The 27,868-nt window shown below is 39.2% G+C and overlaps 2 protein-coding genes across 2 annotated transcripts; both read left to right on the forward strand.

Annotated features, from left to right (window-relative positions):
- Nucleotides 1–378: 378 nt before the first annotated feature.
- On the forward strand, nucleotides 379–5,965 carry txndc15 (thioredoxin domain containing 15). Its single transcript, XM_034098984.1, has 6 exons — nucleotides 379–580; nucleotides 1,452–1,771; nucleotides 2,143–2,289; nucleotides 3,865–4,028; nucleotides 4,598–4,728; nucleotides 5,631–5,965. Exons 1-6 carry the CDS (start codon nucleotides 484–486, stop codon nucleotides 5,825–5,827), a joined length of 1,056 nt encoding a protein of 351 aa, XP_033954875.1. The 5' UTR covers nucleotides 379–483; the 3' UTR covers nucleotides 5,828–5,965.
- An 8,223-nt stretch (nucleotides 5,966–14,188) lies between these two features.
- On the forward strand, nucleotides 14,189–27,662 carry LOC117458801 (pterin-4-alpha-carbinolamine dehydratase 2-like). Its single transcript, XM_034099472.2, has 4 exons — nucleotides 14,189–14,399; nucleotides 15,464–15,589; nucleotides 26,211–26,291; nucleotides 27,500–27,662. The coding sequence occupies exons 1-4, from the start codon at nucleotides 14,301–14,303 to the stop codon at nucleotides 27,593–27,595; spliced, it is 402 nt and encodes a 133-aa protein (XP_033955363.1). The 5' UTR covers nucleotides 14,189–14,300; the 3' UTR covers nucleotides 27,596–27,662.
- The last annotated feature ends 206 nt before the right edge of the window (nucleotides 27,663–27,868 follow it).

A 27,868-nucleotide genomic window follows, 5' to 3' on the forward strand; every position in this document is an offset into this window, starting at 1 on the left:
ATTTAAACTGTGAGATCTGTGAAAGGGGGGGAACAACGTCTGAGCTGCGTAGACTTTGAGCAGGAGGAGCCTAGCCAGTAAATACAGTTGTGTGTGTAACGTCAAATCACGTGACGTTATGCAGTAACTTCATGTAGCCTAGTAACTTTTCTAACAATATGTAACGAGTATAATGTTACATTTGTATTAAGACGTTACAATATTTTTGTTTTTTTTGGTCCAGTTTTAATACTGAGATACATGCAGCAAATGGTATCTATACATGTATTTTTCTCATGGATATTTTAAGAGAGTTATTCTACATCCATGGAGTTATTTCCCCATAAAAACATTTCTGCCTCCGGAAGCATGGATGTCTTAATGTCCGGTTGTGTTACATTTATTTTCTTCCGCCACTGCTCGGAACATTATTTCCTAAGAGCTGAAAAATTGCACCATGTCGTGATAACCGTTCATATTTGCACCAGGCTGAAATCGAAAAATATGACGACTATTTTAAATAAGTTTCACATCTCGTATGTTTTATTATTTGTGTTATGTCTTTCGGATGTTTTAAGGCTTTCGGCTGTGATCGCACAAGGTAAGAGACTGACAGCTACTTGTTAGCTAAACAGTGCTAGCAAAACACTGCGACCTAACAGTGTTATTTAACATGTGACTGGTTATTATACTAAATTGTTAATGTTAAATAACACTCCGAACTCACAGTGTTATATTGATGCATGAAGGTGTTTATCAAAGCGGGTAAAGGTCCAGCTAGTTTGAGTGACTTAGTATGCTGCAGGTTAGCATGTAAATGTAACTCCAGGTGTATTTAAGGGTTGATTATGATTCACATCATTACACAAAATATGCTACATTTAATAAATGTACTGGATTAAAAGTACACTTTTTACCCCTGAATTGTAGTGGAGTAGAAGTACAAAGTAGAAACAAATTGAAATACTCAAGTAAAGTAAAAGTACATCAACATTTTACTTTAAAATGACCAGTTACCTGTAAAAGAAAACCTGGGTATCAAAATATAAAAGTAATATAATAACCCAACGTTACTTTTGGATTACCTCAATATCAAAAGCCAAAATAAAAATCAATAAGATGTTTTTTACTGAGTGTATTATGCAAGACAACAGAGCAATGTGACCTTAGAAAAGAAGAACAATAAAGATATTTAGGATCAAAATGAGTTTATTTATAGGAAAACCTGCCTTTCATTAAGCATATCCAGGCAGTAGCCTATACACCAACAATGAAACACATGAGCACATACTACAGTTTAAAAAAAGCAGAAATAATATCTGAGAAAACAGAATAACCTCTTTTTAGTTGCTTTTTTACTGACATTGTATTCCTGCTAGTAATCCACACTTTTTAGAAATGTAGCAGTAATCTGATGATGTTTATATCTATCTAATGTACTGATTCTGACCTATGTATGACTTTTTTTTCAGAAAATCATGAGTCACTGGAGCTCAGTCTGTCAGAAGATGCAGTATCCGACTTGGAGAACAGCCCTAAGTTTGTGGAGTCAGAAGAACCGGACTCTCTGCCAAAGAGGCAGTTCAAGACAGCTGAGATCGCAGATGCATTGATGGGGACCGAGACCCCCATCGATCGATCTGACATCAAGTCCCTTTTCCCCAAAAATGTGATAGACTTACAGTCAGGCTTCTTCCCGCCTTGTGATGAGGACAGTGCCCAGTGTGGTTCCCCTGAGCTGGCTGCTGCAGGCGAGTCACTGGAGGAGAGGAGCGACGAATCCTCACAGCAGGTAACTGAGAGCACTGTAACTCCAATAGCAGTTGTACATTGCAGTTTGAAGAGTAGGGTGAACTGAAACAATGGCAACTGTCAATTAATCATGCAAGTATTTTTTTTTTAACACACATACCAATTGTTCTCTGGTTGCAGATTTTCCAATGTGAAGATTTTCTGCATTTCTTTACCTTTTTATAATTTGAATTCTGTTTTTTGGCTGTTTTCTTAAATATTTTCTGCCTAAGATTGGAACTTATATTTGGTGACATTCTGAATCATGCTTGGATAGACTAGGCTAAGTTCAGTTAAAATGATCAGAGTGAAAAGTGTCGGCATAAGAGCAGTAGTTCAGAAGTTGACTTCTCTTTCAATGTGTACCTCCAGATTACTCTTGACATAGTGCGTGTGGACACAACGCCAACGGAGGAGCAGAACACCACAGAGACCGCCAAGACATACAAGGTGACCTGCGATAAGAGGAACACCACAGGAATGGAGAACTTCAGTGTGCAGGTCCTCAACGCTTCACAGGTATGATGATCAGAATCAGAAACAGCTTTATTACCAGGTAGGTTTACACATACAAGGAATTTGACTTGATGTCATGGTGCATACATAAAAAAATAACATGAAAAATAATAAGAAATATAGTAAAATATAGCAGTATTTACATATAAATAAAATGGATTAAAATACGGCAGTAATAAAAAAGGAAAACAGAAAACATGCCCTGGAGGAGTGCTATGAGAACTATTGAATTCCAAATGCTATTGAGTTTTTCCTTATGTTAAAGACTAAACAAGCCATAATATGCTTAATCATCCATTCATTACAATCAGAAGGCTACTACACTGAACAAAAATATAAACGCAACACTTTTGTTTTTGCTCCCATTTTTCATGAGATGAACTCAAAGATCTAAAACATTTTCTATATACACAAAATAACCATTTCTCTCAAATATTGTTCACAAATCTGAAAAAATCTGTGATAGTGAGCACTTCTCCTTTGCCGAGATAATCCATCCCACCTCACAGGTGTGGCATATCAAGATGCTGATTAGACAGCATGATTATTGCACAGGTGTGCCTTAGGCTGGCCACAATAAAAGGCCACTCTGAAACGTGCAGTTTTGCTTTATTGGGGGGGTCTGGGGGGGTCCGAAAACCAGTCGGTATCTGGTGTGAGGGGTAGGATTAGGGGTAGGGTTAGGGTTAGGGTAATGTTGTGAATTGAGTGGCCCGTGGTGGTGGGGTTATGGTATGGGCAGGCGTATGTTATGGACGACGAACACAGGCCACTCGATTCACAACATTACCCTAACCCTACCCCTAACCCTAATCCTACCCCTCACACCAGATACTGACTGGTTTTCGGACCCCCCCAGACCCCCCCAATAAAGCAAAACTGCACGTTTCAGAGTGGCCTTTTATTGTGGCCAGCCTAAGGCACACCTGTGCAATAATCATGCTGTCTAATCAGCATCTTGATATGCCACACCTGTGAGGTGGGATGGATTATCTCGGCAAAGGAGAAGTGCTCACTATCACAGATCTTTTTCAGATTTGTAAACAATATTTGAGAGAAATGGTTATTTTGTGTATATAGAAAATGTTTCAGATCTTTGAGTTTATCTCATGAAAAATGGGAGCAAAAACAAAAGTGTTGCGTTTATATTTTTGTTCAGTGTATAATAATACAAAAATCAGTTTCGTATTATTGTCTCAATCCTAGTAGAAGTTGAATAATTTTTTCTTCATTTTTATAGACCTAATACTGTAGGTTTAAAGCTAAATATTCACCATACAGTATAATAACATGCTGTTTATTAAATTGTATTATAATATCAAGTGTTTGATGTGCAGTGCTGATAGTACTAGTAGGTGGAATCAAACAAGGGGTTGGTTTTATCCGTTTATGTTACATTTTTGTGCTTTTCTGTAATATTTTCTTCAAACCTACTGTATGAGGGCAACATTATTTTTGGTCCAGACTTTGTAAAAGATGTGATCAGACTTTGCTGATTTGATGCTTCATATTTAAAAGAGAAGGATCCCTCCCTCCCTCAGTCTTTGTTCTTGTTCCTCTCTTCCTCTCTTCTCTCAGGACCTGATGGACTTCCTGAATGCTAACGGCACAGAGTGCTCCGTGGTGCTCTTCTTCACCACCTGGTGCCAGTTCTCTGCCGGGCTGGCACCTCATTTCAATGCCCTGCCCCGGGCTTTTCCCAGCATGCATTTCCTGGCACTGGATGCTTCGCAGCACAGCAGGTGATTATTCTTCTGATATTAATGTTTATCCTCCCATCTCATTGTAAAAGCCCACTTTATAGGGGCATTTGGGATTTCTATGAGTTCTTTATGGTCTTGAGCTTAAGTAAAATGTGCTTATACCTGGCAGAATTACAACTCAGTTTTATCGCAACTTGTAAACTGTCTAATTAGATCATGGATCCATCGAAAAAGGTTATCCAGTGCTGGTTTTAACAACATCGCCAAAAATGACATTTTCCCTTTGTTGGATTGTCTTATTTTTAGAGAAAATAAAAAAAAGATTTCAAGATAAATCTAAATGTTGTAAACCTTGTATATACTGTACGGTTTTGGTACGTTTGTGATACATTGAGAGGTGTGTGCTATATTCTGTATACCCTCATGTTACGTAAATGTCTGAAATTTAGGAACACCGTGGAATATAATGCAGATGAACACATAATCGCCGTCAAACTCTTAACACATAATAATGTTAGGAATAATTTGTTGTTAAGATGACCATATCTAAAACTATAACTTCATTTGTAATTTTTGTGTCTTGTTTGTTCCCATTTTTGGTCCACCAGCCTTTCCACCAGATTTGGGACCGTGGCAGTGCCCAACATCCTGCTGTTCCAGGGGGCCAAACCCATGGCCCGCTTCAACCACACGGACCGAACGCTGGAGACGCTCACCTCCTTCATCGCTAACCAGACAGGTACACACTAAATAGAAACAGTCTACAATAATGCGGTTTTAGGTTAGAGACGAGTTTAATGTTGTTTGAAGATAAGGCTTACTCTTAGCTGGTTTAGTTTCAATTAATCAGTTCCTATTGGTGACCACACTTGATGAAATCATCATTTGAAATGAAGGTTAACACAAAGGTTCTCAGGGACTTGAAGTTTAATATTAACTCGCATAATACTTCATTTCGTTTTCCAAAATAATCGCCCTCTTATTCTGCGTGCCCTCTTAAAGCAGAGCGATGATGATAAATGTTGAAAGGACTTCGAGAATTGCAAAAGCAGATCCCACCGTTATGATTGCATGAAGTAAACTTTTCCTTCATATGAAGGTATGCTAGTTTTCCTAACATTAGATTTAGAAAAGTACAGCAATATATCACCTTGCTTACTATATTGCAAGATATTGCATCATAACCCTTGTATCATGATACATATTGTATTCATAATCCAAAACACAGTCCTAAAATCAGGTTATCAGGTCCTACAACTATGTCCAGGTTAACAACAGGGATTAGCCTACAGCTACTGGATCTGTACCATCATTGTAAGAAGACTGGAAGTGCATTCAACAAGGTATTTCTCATGTTTGCGAACGTGGACTAAAGTACTAAACTACCTTTTGCTGCTACACCTGAATATCTGACACTTGACTTCTCAGAATCCCCCACAACATTGGACTGGGTCTTTAAGTGTTTGTAAGATAATTTGTGTGGTTTGAGGTAAGTTTTTATGGCAAAAAGAAATTGATTTGATATGTACAAAATAAAAAACATGTTTGTTTTTGTGTGGTTTGTTAGTGTTTTTTGTATGGTATATAATCCCAGTATATCCAGCCTGCTTTATTTTCTGATAATTTGTTTTTGTGCTCAAGGGTTTGAAATCGGTTCTGACAAATACGTGACGGATACAGACCGCCTCGGCCCACTCCCCAGCGTCCCGGTGAAGAGCATCGACTGGCTGCTGGTCTTCTCTGTCCTCTTCATCACAGGCTTCACTACGTACGCCATCCTGCGGACGGACAGCATCCGCTGGCTCATACCGGGACAGGAGCACGAGCATCAGGACTGAAAACACTGACAGACTTCAAGTCACTCTGTGCAAATAACTTAGTTCTTTTTTTTTAAATTAACAGTTGCTAATTTGCTTATGTTTCAAGTGTGTGAGCAATTGTGATTTATAATAAATAATGTATTGATTTGCACCATTCAGGGCTTTTGGCTATGTTTGAAGACAGGGCTTGTGTTTTTTCTATTCTCTTATCTCTTATTAAATATTGTTTATATCTTGAAGAAAAAATATGCTATAATAAGGTATGAGCAGGGTCACATTAAGGAAAACCTGCAATGGAGTTTAGTTTACTAATTTCATTAAAAAGAAAATAACAAGAATGTATCAGAAGAATCAGAATCAAGTTTATTCCCAAGTACGTTTACACATACAGAGGCCCTTTCTCATTTCTCGAACTCCCCTCCTCGACTCCCCTCCTCGACTCCTATCTTCGATACTTAGTCCCGCCCACAGGAGATGTGAGCGGAGGAGCCGAGGAGGGGAACCGAGGAGAGAGGAGGGGAAGCAGCAGGCGGTTAGAGAAATGAGAACTCCTCTCCTCTGAGCGGTCATTTTAAAGAGACGTCCATCAATGATGACAGAAGGCACAGCAGCCCTCTGTCTGATGGACAGATGTGTTCATGATGACTTATATATTTACTTTGATTCATTCACAGTGCGGTATAATGAGACAATAACAGGCTACAGATGCGGACACACACACACACATATATATGTATATATTTATATAAATATATACAATTTCAGAATCAAACAGAGCACTCATAATAACGTAACACTATCAGAGACTGGATATACCCCCCCCCCCCTCTCCCCTCTGGTCGCTACAATGAGGGAAATAAATGACGGGCCAAAAGTTGTATTTACAAGTATTACAAGTAAGCAGAGGACACCAAACCAACTGAGACCTGTCTGTCCGCTGCATCTATGCACACACTGTACCACACACACCTACACTACACACACACACGCACATACAGCTCCTAAAACAGGCTACAGCCGTTGTGTATTTTATTGTGAAGCACTAAATGGTTTTAGAAAAATATCGACTCTTTGTTTGTAGATATCTACTAAACTACAGCAAATACAGAGAGTAATGTAGGCCTGTTATACTGAGTGATATATATATTACACACTGCTCTGCTTTCTGCACGGACCTCACAGCTGTTCTCACTGTAAACATCACCAGGGGATGCATGCAGAGCTGTCATTGGCTGAGATAAGTCCGGCCGTGCGTCACGACTCTTTGAAACATCTCTGTTGCCGGAAATGCATCCATGAAGGAGCCGTGGAGGACCGTGGAGGACCCATCAGTGTATCCTCGGTTATAGCTCCTCCAGAGAGCCTCCTCGACGCTCGGTCCTCGAAGTGCATTTAGAGAAATGAGATGTCCTTCAACATGGCGCGCTAAAATTCATTTCCGGGTCACTACCGGAGGACCGAGGAGTCGAGGAGGGGGATTTGATGAAATGAGAAAGGGCCAAGGACTTTGCTTTGGTGTATGTGGGGGCAAACTTAAACACAACATAAGGAAATAAGTTGTAAGAGAAGATCAAAAATAGATGGTTATAAAGAGAAAATATTTGTTCAAAGTATTTAACATTAACCCTCCGGTATCACTGTGGACGTTTTTGTCCATATGGGTAATTTTTCACTTTTCATTTTGCAATAACTTTGGTTGTGTTGGTGCAAACGGCCTGCATTTTTGTAACAAAGCTATTTTCTCGATCTATTTTGGAATTCAATTTTCAATTTTTCAAATCGGTCTTTAATTCACTGTGTAACAAATCGACTACGCAAATTAGTCATTCGAGACAAAAATGTCCACTGCAAAAGACTTTGATAAAAACATTATATTAAAAGGTTTTTTTCACAACTTTTTTGGGTTCAATCTTTAAAGCAACTTCCGCCCTAATAGAAAATACCAAAGATGTAATCATTTTCAGGATTTTAACCCTTTCAATGCCATTTTGAAAACATGAAACCGCTGTTTTTTTTCATGATGAAAACAGAGAAAATTAGTTATTTTCCCAAAAATACATATCTGGAGACTGGCTTTTTTTTTTTATAACAGTCTTGGATATGTCAAAGATGAGCAACAAAATGGATTTTTTTGCATTATTAGTTTTTGCACAAAATCAGATTGAACAAAAAAGTTACAAATTAGTCATTCGGGACAAAAATGTCCACTTCCAAAAACTGCTCTAAAATGACAACAGATTAATGTTTTTTAAAACTTTTTGGGGTTAAGTCTTTCAATCAACTTCAGTCCTGATCAAAAATACCAAATGTTAAATTATGTTCAGGATTTTAACCCTTGAACCGCCAGTTTGAAAACATGAATTTGCGTTTTCTATGAAAAACATGCACAAAAAGGCAGTTATTTTCCATATAATAAATGTTGGGGGGGTCGGCTTTTTTTTTTTTATAACAGTCTTGGATATGTCAAAGATTAGCAACAACATTTTTTTTTATTGCATTATTAGTTTTTGCACAAAATCAGATTGAACAAAAAAAGTTACAAATTAGTCATTTGGGACAAAAATGTCCACTTCCAAAAACTGCTCTAAAAGGACAACAGATTAATATGTTTTAAAACTCTTTGGGGTTAAATATTTCAATCAACTTCAGTCCTGATCAAAAATACCAAATGTTAAATTATGTTCAGGATTTTAACCCTTGAACTGCCAGTTTTACAACATGAATTTGCGTTTTCTATGAAAAACATGCACAAAAAAGCAGTTATTTTCCCTATAATAAATGTTGGGAGGTTCGGCTTTTTTTTGTATCACAGTCTTGGATATGTCAAAGATTAGCAACAATATTTATTTTGGTTGATTATTAGTTTTTACACAGAATCAGATTAGACAAAAATGTCCCATCCACTTCCATTATAACCACATCTTTTGATCTCTCGCCATACCGGTATAAAATCATGCATTTTGTAATGTCAGGGTTTTATATTGGAGGAAAATACTTCAATTTGTCCTTTTTACTGTATATGACCAGATGTGACATTTTACATTGAATTACATGCTTGTCATGTCTTGGTTTACAGTTTACAGCATTCACAATTTCCCCCTCATCTCTTTACCTTTGATGTGTGTGAGAATGTAGGAGTAAGTGTTCTCTCATGGCATTTTGTTTTTCATTTGTGCTGTTTCATATGTCTTAGAAGTAAACAGAGGTATGATCTTGACCCAGCTTGACCTTTTTGTTTAGAATTGTTTGAAACTTCAAAGGCTTTGATAATGTCTCTTTAGCATACAAACATACACAGCCATACATGCACTAAGTCAATAAGCGAACACCTGGCTGCAAAGCCAGATCCATAACTATGTGTAGTTTGGCTGGCTGGTCGTTTCATTCCTGTGATACGCAACAAGCGAGTAAGATGAAGAGGCGCTTCTCTGTGGAAGAAGCTAGGGATATGGTGATGCAGCTGGCAACCTCCAGCGAGCTGCTTGACTCTTCTTCTGAATCAGAAACAACCTCAGAAGAAGAATGTGATGTGGAGTTTGAAGTGGAGTCTGATCCTTCTTCTTCTGACCCTTCCACTGAAACTGCAGAGGAAACAGAAGATTCTGGCAGTGGGTGGACATCAACAAATTGTGAAATCTGGTCTCCCTCTAACAACGACACGCTGCGCTACATTCCCGCTGCCAGAGGTTTGGTTCCAGGGCCCACGCGTTATGCCATTACAAGAATTGATGACGTGGAATCCTCCTTCAATTTATTTTTCACTGCTGAGATCATCAGTAGTATTGTCGACATGACAAACTTGCAGGGGGGATGTTCGGTGGCAAACTGGAGTGATGTGGATGCCACAGATATTCGTGCATACATCGGTCTCCTGATGTTGGCTGGAGTGTACAAATCGAAGGGCGAATCCACCCGCAGCCTCTGGGATGACCACAGTGGACGTGCCATCTTCCGTGCCACAATGACCCACACCAAATTCCGGTTGATGAATACCACCCTCCGGTTTGACGACAAGCTGATGAGACCTTCCTGTCACAGAGAAGACAAGCTTGCCCCCATCCGCTCTCTGTGGGAGAAGTGGACACATCACCTTCCGATGCTTTTCAACCCTGGTGAAGATGTGTGTGTGGATTAGCAGCTTGTCCCCTTCAGAGGCCGCTGCAAATTCCGGCAATACATACCAAGCAAGCCAGCAAAGTATGGGCTAAAGATCTGGATCACCGCTGACGTTGAAACCTCCTATGCCTGGAAGTGCCAGATTTACACCGGTAAAGCTGCTGGCAGTGCTGCCGAGGTGGGCCAGGGAAAGCGTGTCGTCCTGGAAATGACAGAGGGGCTCCAAGGGATCACTGTGACTTGTGACAATTTGTTCACGTCATATGCACTTGTGCTTTTTACTGCTGTGGATCCCTCCTGGAAGCAAGACAAGTCCTTCAGGAGGAGGCTTTTCTTGGAGGAGTTGGGGAGATCTCTGGTGTCTGCAAAAATCATGCGGAGAAAGCATCCACCTCGTACACCGGCTGCTGTTACCATAGTGGCGGACATACAGGCCTCGGCAGCTGCCCCTGACACCGGCACAATCGCAAGCGGCTCTGCCCCCGACACCGGCACAACCGCAAGCGGCTCCACAAAAAAGAGGGGACTGTGCTGGATGTGCACTGGGAAAAGTTCACCTGCAGAGAGCACCAAATCCCCTGCTGCAGGTTCTGCTGGATGAACTGATCTCTCTCTCTCTCTCGCACGCACATACACACACACACATTATTTGTTATCTCCATCTATCTTACTCCGTCTCTAACACACATACTTGCTCTATCTTCATCCATCTCTCATTTTATTCAACACACACTCATACATATCATTGTTCTGTTTTGACAATTTGATTTGTTCATGAATGTTGATTGCAGTTTGCTGTTTGGAAAATAAATGTTGACATTGATACATCTGATGCTGATTTCAAAATGATTTCAAAGAAAGTTGAAAATAGTATTACTTCAGTGTTTTTATAGGTCATATAATTCAATGGTAAAATGTCACATCTGGTGATATACAGTAAAAAGGGACACATTGAACTATTTTCCTCCAATATAAAACCCTGACATTATAAAATGCATGATTATATACCGGTATGGCGGAGAGATCAAAAGATGTGGTTATAATGGGAGTGGATGGGACACGAGTGGCTAATGTGTGACTTTTTTTGTTCAATCTGATTTTGTGCAAAAACTAATAATGCAATAAAAAAAATGTTGTTGCTAATCTTTGACATATCCAAGACTGTGATAAAAAAAAAAGCTGACCCCCCCAACATTTATCATATGGAAAATAACTGCCTTTTTGTGCATGTTTTTCATAGAAAACGCAAATTCATGTTTTCAAACTGGCAGTTCAAGGGTTAAAATCCTGAACATAATTTAACAATTGGTATTTTTGATCAGGACTGAAGTTGATTGAAAGACTTAACCCCAAAAAGCTTTTAAAAATATTAATCTGTTGTCATTTTAGAGCAGTTTTTGGAAGTGGACATTTTTGTCCCGAATGACTAATATGTAACTTTTTTGTTCAATCTGATTTTGTGCAAAAACTAATAATCAACCAAAATAAATGTTGTTGCTAATCTTTGACATATCCAAGACTGTGATACAAAAAAAAAAAGCCGACCCCCCCAACATTTAATATATGTAAAATAACTGCCTTTTTGTGCATGTTTTTCATAGAAAACGCAAATTCATGTTTTCAAACTGGCAGTTCAAGGGTTAAAATCCTGAACATAATTTAACATTTGGTATTTTTGATCAGGACTGAAGTTGATTGAAAGACTTAACCCCAAAAAGTTTTAAAAAACATTAATCTGTTGTCCTTTTAGAGCAGTTTTTGGAAGTGGATATTTTTGTCCCGAACGACTAATTTGTAACTTTTTTGTTCAATCTGATTTTGTGCAAAAACTAATAATGCAATAAAAAAAAATGTTGTTGCTAATCTTTGACATATCCAAGACTGTTATAAAAAAAAAAAGCCGACCCCCCCAACATTTATTATATGGAAAATAACTGCCTTTTTGTGCATGTTTTTCATAGAAAACGCAAATTCATGTTTTCAAACTGGCAGTTCAAGGGTTAAAATCCTGAACATAATTTAACATTTGGTATTTTTGATCAGGACTGAAGTTGATTGAAAGACTTAACCCCAAAAAGTTTTAAAAAACATTAATCTGTTGTCATTTTAGAGCAGTTTTTGGAAGTGGACTTTTTTGTCCCGAATGACTAATTTGTAACTTTTTTGTTCAATCTGATTTTGTGCAAAAACTAATAATGCAAACAAATCCATTTTGTTGCTAATATTTGACATATCCAAGACTGTTATAAAAAAAAAAGAGCCAGTCTCCAGATATGTATTTTTGGGAAAATAACTCATTTTCTCTGTTTTCATCATGAAAAAAAACAGCGGTTTCATGTTTTCAAAATGGCATTGAAAGGGTTAAAATCCTGAAAATGATTACATTTTTGGTATTTTCTATTAGGGCGGAAGTTGCTTTAAAGATTGAACCCAAAAAAGTTGTGAAAAAAACCTTTTAATATAATGTTTTTATCAAAGTCTTTTGCAGTGGACATTTTTGTCTCGAATGACTAATTTGCGTAGTCCAATCGATTGATACCGGAGGGTTAAAAAGAATAAAGACAAGTATTTTCACCAAATATAAATATATAAAACAAACATTTTTTTAAACTGAGTATGTGACAAACTGCATTATATTATATTTTAAGTGGAGGGCTGAGCAGATTTAAGAGAGGTAAGGATATGTAGAAATGTGAAAAGAATATTCAGAGATGAACATGGCTCACAGTATAGAAAAATAAGAACAATAATTATGTTTTCCAATGCATACCATTTTGTGCTTACAGAAATTATACACGCTTTTACAAATGATGAAAAAGCCTTTTCAAAGGTTATTTCAGTGGGGATCATACACTTTAAAATGCTGCTTGAATATAACAGATTTCTCATACATGTTGTCAGTGGTGTTATGTCGCCTACTCAAGTTTTGTATTTACGATATTGGGGTACTTTTATCATGCTAATGTATACTTCTACTCCAACACATTTTACAAGCCAATATAGTATTTTACTCCACTACATTTATTTGACTAAATTAGTTACTTTACAGATTCAGATAATTAGCTAATGTAAAAATATAGTAAATTGTGATGTACAATTATAGGTTAAGATATCCAGCAGTTGTATTTAAACGAAGTAATTAAAAGTAGCTCCATCTTCAACAGCTGTGATGAATACATTAATGCATAACAAATAATATTCCAGTAATTTAATATACATGATACTGAATTGAGCTATAGGTACTTTTACTTTTGGTACTTTAAAGTATATTTTGATGCCAATATTATTTTACTTTTACTTAAATAAGATCTTAAAGGTAGGGTAGGTAAGAATGGAGAAACCAGCTCGAGTAAGCTAGAATTTGAAAGTACACAACCGAAAAATCTGCCCCTTCCTTCAGACTTCCTTACAGAGCCCGTCCTCCAACACACACGAGCGAATGAGGGCACGAGATGGAAGGCTGACAGGCAGGTAGGCCATCCAATTATCTGCCGCGGGCTGAGGCAGATCATTGGACTTGCTTTTTACAGCGCCACGGCTTCCACAGATGAAATATTTGTATATATTTATTGTCAAAGCATTTAATTTATTCATTGCTATCGGGATGTTAAGAGCATTCCATGGAATATAACAAAAAGTGTTTCTGAAGTGAATTACCTACCCTACCTTCAGGCCTGGTTCTACGGGGGTGCATAAGGGTGCATTGCACTCTCAGTTGAGTCGTTATGCACCCTCATTTGAAAAACGAAAAGTGAAAAATATTACATAATAACAATAATAATAATAATTGTAGTAATAATAATAATAATAATAATATAGTCAATGATGGAAAATGTCAAAGTCAAGATTCGTCGATTTATACTGCCACAGAGCAGATTCGTCAAGTTGTAATGACTGATTTGAGAGGTTGTAATAAATAAAGTTGCAGTTGTAATGGAAAATATATTTAAAAAATATGTATTTTTCTGCAAGTGAACATTTCATCTCTAAGTTCATTTTTTTTCTACAAGCTACAAAAGTTTTTTTTTTCGTCTGTGACTTCAAATTTGGTTCACAGTTACGTGGATATTTTATACAAGTGTACATTTGGTTCACAGTTACGTGGATATTTTATACAAGTGTAAATGTAAACACACAAGCTCAGATTTTTTTTCTGCAAGTGCTCACATCAGGTTTTACACGCTCTCACATTTTGCACCATATCTACCTTCATACAAGACCTGTACCTGGGAGCCATACGCAGACTCCTTTAGAACATGTGGGATTTTAATCAGGCAGTTACCCGAACAGCTATGGTAGAGTGTGTGAGTACAGGAGAGGAAACAGGAGAGCAGGTGGTTTTGGAAAGAGGATAACAGCTGACACAGGGCCAGTTATGTCTGTATTAATGTGTGGCCTGAGGCCCTGTAACCGTGTGTTAATACGGAGCAGTCTAATGCTGTCCGGGCTCTGCAAGAACCACTCATCTAAAGAGGTGAGGGCTGCCTGTAGAGACAGGATGTTAGCATTAGCATCCGACCTGTGTTGACAATGTGAAGCCGCAGTTATGCAGTGTCTAATTTCACGAGAGAGTTAAGAAATGCACACCTGTAGGCTACAGGCTCTGAAGTAGGCTAGTAAGTCCCCATAGCTCCATGCAAGACGCATAGTTATTTATGGAGAAGTAATTATGCCAAACTCCATTCAAAACACTCTGAATTGAATGTGTTCATGCATACCTGTAAGATGGCACAGGTTTTTTTGCAGCATTTCTGGAATGTTTTAATAGTTTCGGAGCTGTTCTTCAATTCGGCTGTGATATGTTGATCGATACAAGTTGCATGCAATATTATCATGACATTTTAACTGAGTGAGAATTAATTCGTGCTATATATCCTACTGTTTATTTCATAATTTGGGACTCCTATTATGTGTTCATTTGCGATTATAAACGTGCCGAATTGTATAGTGTTTGCAACAAGTAAGAAAAGCCTATGTTATACAACTTTCATTGTGAATTCTGAAATGATAATGGCGTTCAATATGCTTTTCTAATGTACAGATGGGATTTCAAGCTCATATTGATGATGGTCACGCTCATACAGTTGATTAGTATTTGTTACATACTATTTATTTAACTGTTTAACTTACTTTGTACAATTTCTGTGCACTTCTGTGTAATTTCTGAAGTACACACTATTGATGCTATACCGCCACCTTGCGGACACAGCACTATTAACACTCAGGTAGGCCTAACAGAATGAAGATGACATTTGAGTATTATGAATCACATCTCAAACTTTAAGTTAATTTTATAACTCAAATATATTTGATAAAAATGACGTTTTGTCAGATAAAAAAAAGCACCAAGATTATGTAATTTGTCGCTTAAAATATTAGTTTTCGAGATAAGATGTTGTTTGAAACCGATACAAAAACAACATTAAATCATGAGCACACCACAGCATATTGAGAAAAGAGAATTTCACGGAATAAGTTGTTGACAAGGTTTACAAAATTAAGTTGTTAACATTAATACTTTTGTGTATGTTTGTCCAGTCTTCCCACTGGCTGTCCCCTGCAGACCGGGATCAGCAGGTGAAGGAGCTCAGGACCGCAGGATGGGTGGAGGTGAAGGGCCGTGATGCCATCTTCAAAGAACTTCACTTCAAAACCTTTAATCAGGTGTGTGTGTGTGTGTGTGTGTATTTATGTTGATGTACCTCTGACATGTGTGAGTCAATGCAGGTTGACTTTTTTTGTCACTTCATTTGGTTTATTTTACGATTCAGATTTGGGTTTAAGGTTATCAGAATCCGAATTCCTTTATTTGTCCCACAAATGGGAAATGTACAATATAAATTACTTTTTGCCAATGCTGAAGAACATAGTGTGTAGCAGCAGGTCATCATCAAGCATTTTGTATTCGCTTATAATAGTAATAATAATATATGTAATTTATATATCGCTTTACAAACACACAAAGACACTTTACAAAAGTCACTGATATAATCACTTACAAGGTCATGTATCATGATACTTCACAATTGTCACTCGGTGACATTATCTTTTTGCAAGCATCATAGTTTATTATACCTTTTGTTTTTGAAGAATTGTTGTCATATTTTTGTAATGCATTATAATCACTGTCATAATGCATCATAAGGTAATTAGTGTTTGTTGATTGCTTTAGGTAAATTGAAAAATAATAATAATTGAATCTATGCAAGAACAACACATGGTAAATTAAATCTTTACTTCAAGCCAACAGTGATTACGAAGAGTCACTTAATCATAACAGTGAATTTAATGTACTAGAACTATGTTAGTTATACACTATGATGTTTTCACAGACACAAATTTAAATAGGTGAGCAGCAATTTTAAAGGATTTTTCAAAACACTTCAACAAGCAGATAATGACAATTGTTTTTGTTTATTATACAATTGTGGCATTACTGACAAGATTACCAGTCATACATAATCACAGGGATCATAACATAGGACATAATTTGCATCACTGTGCATCTGGTTATAGTGTGTATATGGGATTTAATTAAATTCATAATGACAGAGAAAACACACTGGCAGCTGACATCTGCTTCAGTGTTTTTTTCCAGACGGCCGGTAGAGTCTGCTATCAAACTGTCATCTTTTTTGGGGGAAATCAGTTGCCCTCTGCGTTCTGTTGCTCTGGTCTTTAGGGGGCTGTTGTAAAGTGGCTCTAAGTTTATTTGATGGGGATCAGAATGCAGACCGCCAGACGCACGACCATCTCGCTAACCATCGGAAACACAAATTCATCTGTTTATATGCTGATTGGTTGCAGGTGTAGCGGCAGACAGGTTCCTCTCTGCTTTCGTTGGATTCTTTTGGTTCCAACCTGACATTTAAAAGGTTGTTTATAAGAAAGAAAAGGCCATTCTTTCCTACTCATTAATAATTGGTTGAGCATGGGGTGCTAATTATGACAGGGCGTGCTGGACGCTTCAGTATTTAAAGTCTTGTAACTTTGCGTTGCTCTAAGCAAAAAAGTTGTTTGTATTTCAATTGTGCTTATTTATAGTACTTGAAAATCCAAATGGACAGGTTTGGTCCAATCCTGGTCTTTGCTCTCCGTTTGAAATGGAATGTACAGTTTTGTTGCAATGCTATACCAATACTGTAAGATATCTATACAGTTAGATATATTACAGTATTTGCATACGGAAATGATACTATGAGTAATATGAGCATATTTTTCTATAATCAATTAATGTTTTTTTTGTGTCAAACCCTCGAAATGGCCGATCCATCATGAGATCACATGACAAAAATACCAAAACTTAATGAAAATTCCTAAAGTTGTGCATTTATGTAGGACATACATTTAAAATGTGTGTGTTTTAGTAGGTTTATTTTTTATGTTGCCCTGATGGGTTGTGAGAAAATAACATTGAAACTTTTGAAAACATTATTTTGAAAACAAACTTGTTGAGAAATTACAGTATTATTTTTAAATAGTAACAACTCAAGGTTCACTTACTTAACTTTTTTTGGGAGATTTCAAAAATATTCCACAGCACTTTTTTTTAACAAATGCTTGCTCTGGTGTTATCGTCACCATAGTACACAGTTGCCTTTGTGAACTTTTCTCGTCCCCAAGTCCATTTTCATAACACTTTTGAACCTTTTCTTTTAATATATACATTTGACAGTACAGTATTGGTAGGCAGCCTACCACTTTCCTCAGTCCTGTATTGGACGACCTAAACTGCAACATCTCAACAAGACCACTTAGCGGACTTCCTCTAATCCTGTCGTTAGTTGTTTTAGCCCCTAACATAGTCTGTTTTTACACTTCCCCGTGTTTGAAGTTTGGGGCCAAGCGCTGACCTCCCCCATCGACTCCTCCTGGCTCTAAAGCCTCTCCTCTTACCCCGACACGTCAGACAGCATTACCCTGAGACACGCCAGGCGTCCAGTTGGCAGCAATTGGGGTTTCGATCAGAATGATTTCTTTCACAAACAATCAAATTGGTTAAAATGTTTCATCTGGTTCACAAACCACTAACAACCCCATCATTCCTTCTGGTCGATGTGCATTTCTGTTTTTTTTTTCTTGCTCTTTGCCACACTCCTTTCCCAATCTCTGCTTTTCTCTGTCTCTTATTCCCATTCTGTGCCCCATGTTATTGGGCTCATGTTGTTCCAATTTTACATGTTGGCAACTCTCTCTCCGCCTGTCTCTCTGTTCTTCTTTTTCGCTGTCTTTTATTCTCCCTCCATGTATTTTTACACACTGTAGCTTTGTTTTTTATGGCTGTTCTTAAAGGGCTTTTACCAGGGGAGAATTTAGATGAGGAGCGACATGCTGGCTGATTTCCATTCGCCACTTATCTGCGAGTGATGGGTTCGAAGAAATCAGATCCCGAGAGTTTATAATGAGAATAACAAATCCCCCAGGAAACACTTCCTCTTGTGGTCTTTAGGGGGCGGTAGAGGTGTGTCTATGGCTCTGAAAATCCACAGTGGCACTTTGTTGAAGTGGAGCTAAATAGCCTACATGACACACAGGGACATTCATAGCTGCAAATGAATTCAAAAAGAACATGATAGCTGGATTTCTATGTTTATTTTCCATGATTACAGCAAGTGGAAAGTGTTAGATGCTTTAGCAGCTAATTTATCTGTGGCATGTGGGTAAACTGCGTTGATGGTGGCAGTGGTCTGAAAAGTTGCCGAGTTATTTTCCTCATCAAGTCCGGTGATGTTTAATCAGGTTTGAGAGGTGAAATCCTCTGTCTGGAGTCACTTTGGTCAATGAAAATCCCTGCAATCATATGTGGAAACATCTGTTTAATACTGTACATTTTCGTTGGATTTGGGCTTGTTTTTAAGTTGCAGTCCCTGATATTGTTTACGTTTTAAGCCTTATGTTATGTATGTTTACTGATGACCATCTGCTTTATGTTTTGGTGGACAATGTGGAAACATTTACGCGACAAGTGAAATTGGTAGCCGAAAGATGCAGTTTGGATAGGAGAGGTGAGCTGTGCATTCTCAACTGTTGTGTTATGTTAGCTGAAGTTGACAATGATGGCATTTGAACTTTCTCCACAAACGTTCAGTCTTACAGTGATGGGAAAAATGCCTCAAAAGTTGTGACTGGGAATGAAAAACGGCTTGTTATTATCTTGATTATCTCCTACAAAGTGAACAAGACCGACCTTTAAACTAAGAATAGCAATGTTTAACAAGGTAAATATCTGTCAGTGCACAAAACTGTTTATTTATTAGTTAAAGAGGCAGATGAATGAATAGCTTTCCAGTAATTCAGAGTCCAACCATTCTTCAAGAGAACTTGTGTAATGGAACAGCGACTATAGATCCAAAATGGCTACCAAAATGTGATAATTTCACAGTAAAAAATGTTAACTGTTGGCTTTATGATATTTTCAATATACTCACGTGCATGTCAAAGTCCAAATAGCACTCTGAAAGATATTTAGAGTCAAAAGGATGTAAGGATTCACAACATTATCGTTTAATAGGATACTTTGCTCTGTTAATCAATATGTTGCATTATATGATCACATTCATAGTGAATATCTGCAGCATTCACTCAATGGTACGTTCTTAATAGGGCAGGGGTGGCCAACCAGTCAGAGGTTAAGAGCCACATTTTTTCTATGTTACTGCAAAGAGCCACATCAAACACACAGTCACTGATACCGCTTGTTTCAGTTTTTTGTTTTCTGGAGACAAGATTTGAACCACGTCACTGATGCATTTTTGTGTTATTGGGATATATTTTTGAAATCCTCTGGAGCAGAGAGAGGAGCTGTGGATTATTGTTATTGATTAATGCATAAGTGTTTCTTAGGGTCAAAAACACTAAACTCACAACTTAAAATGAAAGCGTTTAGTTTATTTAATAAAAGAGCACATGTTCAATGTGAAAAGTGACTGTAGTTATAGATTATTTGGTGCTATATATATATATATTTAAAAGAAAAAAAATTATATATATTTTCAGGGGGGGGCGCGGGGCTCCGTTGGCGGGGCGCAGCACCCCTCCAAGACAATGGTAGGGGAAACACTGGATAGTGTTTAATCAACGATAGGTTTTCCCCCCCTCAAAGGTGATTGGTTCACTGCATCGCAGGTATTATTCTGATCAAAATTAGACGCGCTGTCATCCTCTCATACTGACACCTGACACCACACATACACACGTAGGGAGAGCCGGGACGAAAGTAACCCGGGACGAAAGTAGGAGCGATTTTATCCGAACCCAAACAACTTTGACCGGCCAAATTACGTCAGAATTATCAGCATTCAATACTTAACAGACCTTCTAAATATCAGGTTTAACTGTCAGGACTCGGAGTCAGTGTCTCTCCCCCAAACTCACACATATACAATTCAATATGAACTGAAGAGCCGCATGAAACTAGGCAAAGAGCCGCATGCTGCTCGAGAGCCGCGGGTTGGCCACCCCTGTAATAGGGGCTATTTTGTCGCATTCATGTTCTCCTAACCTTTCAGTGACTTTTCTACATGTGTGAGAGGAAAGAACATTTCTTAAGAAAGCAGTTGGAAAGGATCATCAATCAGTCTTACAGATATCTAAAAGCCAGGATAGTGTGTTCATTCAAAATCATAATGAGAACATAAATGTCCCAGACTGTAGATTTAGCAACTGTTTTAAGGCCATATTAAAAAAGCATTCCTTGTCAAAAGTTGTGCTTGAAAGATGCATAAATTAATTTACTATTAAGTATTTTTCGTTGTATAAATAAATGTGTGTGATATAATGCAACAAAATAAAGATGACACAAACTTGAGACAAATGACACGCCAAAGTTGTGGTTGACCACAGACAATAACCGCATTACACCAGAAAAGGCTGCAGCGTCCACTGAGGAGAGCGCTGCTGTTGTTCAGACAGCTCCCTCCGCTGTCTGAGGCTGATCCCCCTTTTTATATTCTGTCGGGGGCTTCCTCTCCACCAAAGCTCCTTCAAGCCTCTGCCTCTCGTTACGGGCCTTGCTCTGCTTGTGTTGAATAAGTTGTCCTACAACTAAAACTGAGCCCCTGTGTTAACCAAACTTTCAAAGCCACCCCCCTCCTGCTTCACACACACACACACACACACACACACACACACACACACACACACACACACACACACACACACACACACACACACACACACACACACACACACACACACACACACACACACACACACACACACACACACACACACACACACACACACACACACACACACACACACACACACACACGTAGCAAGCATACACACACGCGAGCACGTAGCAAGCATACACACACGCGAGCGCGTAGCACACACACACACACACACACACGTGCACACGTAGCAAGCATACACACACACGCGCGCGTAGCAAGCACACACACACACACACACACACACACACACACACACACACACACACACACACACGTGCACACGTAGCAAGCATACACACACACGCGCGCGTAGCAAGCACACACACACACACACACACACACACACACACACACACACACACACACACACACACACACACACACACACACACACACACACACACACACACACACACACGTGCACACGTAGCAAGCATACACACACGCGAGCGCGTAGCAAGCACACACACACACACACACACACACACACACACACACACACACACACACACACACACACACACACACACACACACACACACACACACACACACACACACACGTGCACACGTAGCAAGCATACACACACACGTGCGCGTAGCAAGCACACACACACACACACACACACACACACACACACACACACACACACACACACACACACACACACACACACACACACACACACACACACACACACACACACACACACACACACACACACCACACACACACACACACACACACACACACACACACACACACACACTTTTTTTGCACCTTGACTGAAATCGAACTCTGATGAAGACCCAAAAAAGCTAAATGTTCTGCCATAAAATGTTGAAAAATGTATAATAAAGGCATACAAGTCATCCAGCCTTTAAAACTCCATATCTAAACCCTAGTATTTAAACACACATGTATACATAATCACCTTACACAAGCGCTCGCGCCATATCCCTTACTCACAGCGAGAGGCCGGTTAATCAGCTCAGTGGTGTTTAGTTCCCACCTCGGTCTCCAAAATGGAGCGTTCCCTGGGAACTGGAGGCATCACGCATTCATCACGTCTTGTGAAAATGGCTGCAGGGAAGCCGTGAGGTGTGGCGCCCCAGCGGAGGTGGTTAGATAATCTGGCTATCAGTGCTTGGGTAAGCTAAGATGACCCTGATGTCTGCTCTCTTTTGACGAGCCCAATGTCTTTTTAAGCCCTCGCTGGTAACCCTGCAGTTAATGAGGGGCTTGCATAAGTTGGCCTTAACACCATGAGCATTACATGACACTCGTTACAGGCGCTGACTTGCACGGACATTTGTTACATAGGATTTTAGTCACAACCTGCATCATCTTTGTATTGAATTGAAGCTCTTGTCTGTGTTTCACAATTTTATGAACATAAATGTGTGATATAACATTTAGAACCCAGCAGAGATCTCTCTACTGCCTGGAAGAATTCCAGCGCTTGGCAGCTTTGCTTCATAATGATTCAATAGTTTGCTTTAAGTTACATGTCAACTTAGCAGGCACTGCCAGCTGGAAGCTTGTGAGGAGCTGTTTGGGAAAGGAGAGAAACGAGACATAAGAGGTGTGGTCGTCATCATCATCACCACCACCACCACCGTGCAATTCACAGCGTTCTTGCCTTTCACTGCGGAGGAGCGAAGGTTTTCCAGGGTGCTGACGCGGATGATGATGGGGCTCGCAGGGTAATCATTGGGTATTCACGGTGGTGTGTAATGGTGGAGAGCGGCTTGTCTTCATATGTGTGTGTCGACACATCCTTGTGTGTATGCTGAGAAGGTTTGCGTATGTGCATTCGTGCATGCATCAGTGTGCATTTGTGTGTCCATCAGAGGCAAGTAAGAGTAGGCACAATCTGCATGCACTTAGTCCTGGCAAGACAGAGCAGGCGTTTCTAAGCCCCTGGACAGCGCGGCGGTGGAAAACCGATCTGTAAATAACAGACACATGTGTTTGAAACTGAGTCCTGTATTCCAGCCCACGGCCGCAATGAGAGAGAGAACACCACTCTGCTCCGACTTCAAATTGTCTCATCCAGTGTTGTATGACAATCATGCAGTAATAGCACCAAATCGGCTCCTCAAAAGCTGGTACGCAGAGGAAGAGGCAAAGAGGGGGCCTGCCGTTGGGTGTTTCTGATTATTTGAGATGGGGGAGGGGGGGCCTGCGAAATGTCCTGTCAAATTATCTGAGTCTGACAGCTACAGCTTGTTGGGCCAGTTTGGAGAGAGTGGCTGGCTGGCTGAATGAATGGATGGTTGGCCGACTGGCTGGCTGACCTGTTGGCTCGAGAAGTGTGGCCCGGACAATACAAATGGTGTAAACAAAGCACTTTGAGAGGGAGAGTCCTTGACCTCTGTTGACATAAGACCTCAGCTGGGAGTTGAGGGTCGGTTTTATTTCCTTGTTTAGCCCAAGTGGAGGGTGTTGAGATGACCTACAGGTGACAGACGTAGCACCGCCACTTCGCCAGTATTGTGTCTTGCTGCTACTCTCCTTACTGCCCCCGAGGGACCACCGCCTGTGAGAGAATCCCGTTGTTCACCCCTTTTCAGGTTATTTGGACATTCAACTCCAATTCATTTGTATTGGGAGATTACTGCTTTCCTTGCTCTTTTTCTCTCCTCATTTTTTGTCTTCCTGGGACATGAGAGTTCAGGTTGCATACAGGCTAAACTTCTTCAGTTTCACATTCCTCTTCCCATCAAAACGCATTGCGCTCTGTGGGTTGTTTGCACATCAATGAGGTTCAAACGTGGACATGTAATTGTCCATTGTTGAGTGTGACATTTTTCTTGAAAATAGCAGTGGGTTTTGTGATGAACTTTGAAGTTTGGATAATGAGTGTAAGCTCTGGTCGGGGTTGGTCCACTGTCACTTCAAAATGCAAATACAAAACACACTTCTATCACATCATTCACTCTTAATCATTGGCAAACTTCATCATGCCATGAGCTGGCTTTGGAAGATAAATATACTTTTGAATAAAAACTGATTGGAAGTTTGCAATTATTTGTCCGGACTAGAATTTCCTTCCCCTGCCAAGTTTGGAAGTCTATGAAATCGTATCATACAGATGTGACTGCACATGTTTGTAGTTGCACACCCGTCATTATTTCAGTGAGTCTGCAACTGTGTTATTATGATCATGTATCTTTAAAGTGCTGTGACCCAGTTGGCAGACATGTAGTGTTAAAAGGGATCCTCCCTGTATTAAAGAGGGAAGTACACCCATTATTCACACATGCTGATCAAGGTCAGGCGCCTGAATTTAGTACACTCTTGTAGGTGGCCATGAACAGCATACAGCGGGCCAAAATCCTCAAATTCTGCCAAAAAATGTAAAAGGCATTTCATTTATTTCCTGATAACGGACAATGACTCTGATTACAGAGTATCAACTAATACCTCAAACTTGTCCTGGACATTTTTGTGTGGCAATTACAAGTATATGTAGTCAAAATTGGACAACAATATTGATCTGACTCTAACATTAAAAAATCCACAGTGATATAATTTATTTCCGTCATTCCACATTTGTTAGCTTGTTATTTACACAATGGAGACCGTCAAACTCGCTTTTTTGCATCAGAGATAAAACGGTATGGGGAGGTTAATGCAATAATAAAACTGTACTTTGTCAATGTAAACAAGCATCATTTGCATCTACGACTGAAAGGTCCTGAAGAAGAATGGAAATCATTAATAATGTAATGTAAAAAACTGTGTTTGCATATATTCCTAACCCAAGTTTGGCCATAGGTGAGTACTGTATATTGATATGCCAAGAGGATGAGTTTTTGATCCCTAACAGAGTCAAAGCTGGAAATTGTTTTCTGAAAGAACATGGTGTTTTGAAATGGGACAATGTGCAGGAACCTTTAAGTGTTCACACAGGATCCTTTTACCTGTCACTCAGTGTTCCTCAGCAGCAGATTAGCCTGAGCTCGGCCCTGAGAGAGAGACGGCATGTTTGGACAACACCTGACATGACAGGCTGCTTAGCCATCTCCATTAGAGCCAATGAGAACTGAGAGAAAGCAGACCGCCTCAGTCTCCAAATTGGTGCCAGTGGGGTCAAGTTGCAGGAATATGCCAATTACTTAAATTGATCAGGAGACGGTTTCTTGATAACCAATTTGATCAAGCTGCCGATCGTGTTACACGCGCCGCGCTGCACGAACAGGACGTCTCAGAAATTGGTTACAACGCACTAAAAAGGCTAAACGCAATTTCTTCTGTGAGTGTAATTCTGTTTCGTCATGTCAGGTGGTGGAAGGGGCCGCAGCCATGGTCTGTAAACAATGGCTTTTCAGTTGATTTAATTAGACGGGGAGGAAGTATTTAGGGGCTTAATTGAGATTGCAGTGGGAAATTGCTCTGAAATAGGTCTACCTGATTTCATTTTTTTCTCCTCTCTTAACAGTGGGCATGACGAGGGATTTCACTCTTCTCTTTGTAGATAATTAGAATAACCATAATCACTCCCTGGATGGCCTGTGATTGGAGAGAGTCACATGCCAAACCTGAAATATGAAGAGTGTGTATGTTTCGAAGTATGTGCATGCTGTGTGTGTGGGGCAGTGGGTGTGGAAGTATGAACATACTTCATTTTTACAGCTGCAGATACAAGTTGATTTATCAATCAGTTATTCAGCGAAAAACACGTTCAACTTTTGGGAATATTTTAATAATAATTTTCATCATGTTGAAAATAAGAAATACATTTATTCCAGTTTTGGATCGTTTGTTAGACAAAACGAGACATTTCAAGAGGCCACCTTTGGTTTCTGGGATGTTTTAATGGCCATATTTCACACATTTTGTACACCAAATCCCTAATCCAATCCAATGAATCAAGAAATCATTTAATGGTTATTCTGAACAAATATATTTTATTAGTAGTAGCCTTACATTGAGTGATTACTGAGTCATTGATTCTGGCCTGGTATAGTGGCATTTTTGTGTTGTAGCATTATCATTCTTTGTCATGTGAGAGATATTTTTTGTGTTCACAGCTATGGAGTTTTAAACGGTAGAAATTCCTGAATATTTTTTGATTGACAGTTGACTGTTTCTTTTAACAGGCATTCGGCTTCATGTCTCGAGTGGCTCTGCAGGCAGAGAAGATGAACCACCACCCAGAATGGTTCAATGTTTATAATAAGGTAATACATTTTTCCACCTTATGTAATTGTGATTGAGGAGTCACTTGCAGTGCTGCATTTGTTTAGTATCCATTACAGAAATCAAGGCTCGGAGAATCAAACAGCGTTATCGCGGTGATGTGTTTGAGACACTGCCATATTTGCAATGCTACGGTTGGCTTATGACAAATTACAGACACGCCGAGATCAATCGACTGTGGATAAAGTCAGATTTTTGCATGTCAAACTATTCTCACTAGTTCTGGAGAGATCTCCACTCAAAGCCTGAAACGCACTCTGCAAGTCAGGATGAGGGGGGAACACAGTAGCTTCACACTCTAATCCCATCGCTTTTCTTGTGAAAAGCTCTGCAAATATCTCTACCTCCCGTCCACTACCCCAACACTCACACACACTCTCACTTTCTGTGCCTCAGAAATAAAGTAGCGGTTGATATGACAAACCCAGTCCCTGAAAATCTCTCAGCATTAGGCTGAAGCCACTGAGTTAGTGTGTGGTGGGCCGGGCCGCTCTGACAGGAATGCTGCTCCTAATCCACTCTTTATTAAAGTGGCTGTAGAACGGTGCTACAGGTCTCTGGGCCCCCGCAGCACTTTCCACCAGACACTCTCACATAAATCCAACTTCGACAGATCTTCGACAAAGTAGATGTTGTGTACAAAGCTACTGCTAATATTCTTTTAATATTCATTCATGCTCTGTGCTGTTTTATTGGCTCTCAATATTAAGAAGTGAATTTCTTTCTGGGCCGAAGCTTCTCTCCATGGAATAACCTCATTGGTTGAGTCAAACTCAATGGGTGGAGCCAAATGCTGGACATGGAGATGGAAGTACACTGTATTTCTCGCATTTCCTAACAAATAACTCAAGCAATAGTTAGACAATATTTTTGTTCTGAGTCAGGATTTGGCTACCTTAGTATAAACACTGGAAAACTATTTCACAGTCATCACAGTTGTGTCACAAAGACCAAACTAAAGCACTTTCAACATAATCCACTTCCCCTGATCACATTTTAAAACCAAATTATAAGTGAGTTCATTGATATATTTATTTTGAAAGATATTCTCCTTTGCCATCTTAATTGGATAATTAGAGATCATGCACTCTGAACATTTTCATTCTAATAAACAAATGTGATTACTGCCCTGTTGTTTATGGCATGTTGTTGCTTTGTGATTGCTAACAATCTGTATGTATCCTCACAGGTCCAGATTACATTGACCACACATGACTGTGGAGGACTGTCAAAACGGGACGTCAAAATGGCAACGTTTATTGACAAAATTGCACCTTCAGATTGAGGTTTTTGTCTTCAATCAGAAAGTTTCTCTGCAAATAATTATTCCTAATAAAAATGATTAAATAATGCATATGTGTCTGGGTTCATCTGGGTGAAAGATATAATATTTACCTTTTTTCAACAAGCTTTCTCTAACAATAAAACTTTGATTTAGTCAAACTGGGTTTTTTCTGTTAGTTACAATAATGTGGTCCTGCACTGATCCTCTTTAATAAGTTGAAAGTTTAGAGAAAAACCCTTCTTCGTGGTCCAGATTTTGTCGCTTACTGATTCT

The sequence above is a fragment of the Pseudochaenichthys georgianus genome, chromosome 14, assembly GCF_902827115.2.
Source record: "Pseudochaenichthys georgianus chromosome 14, fPseGeo1.2, whole genome shotgun sequence".
NCBI classification, from domain to species: domain Eukaryota; kingdom Metazoa; phylum Chordata; class Actinopteri; order Perciformes; family Channichthyidae; genus Pseudochaenichthys; species Pseudochaenichthys georgianus.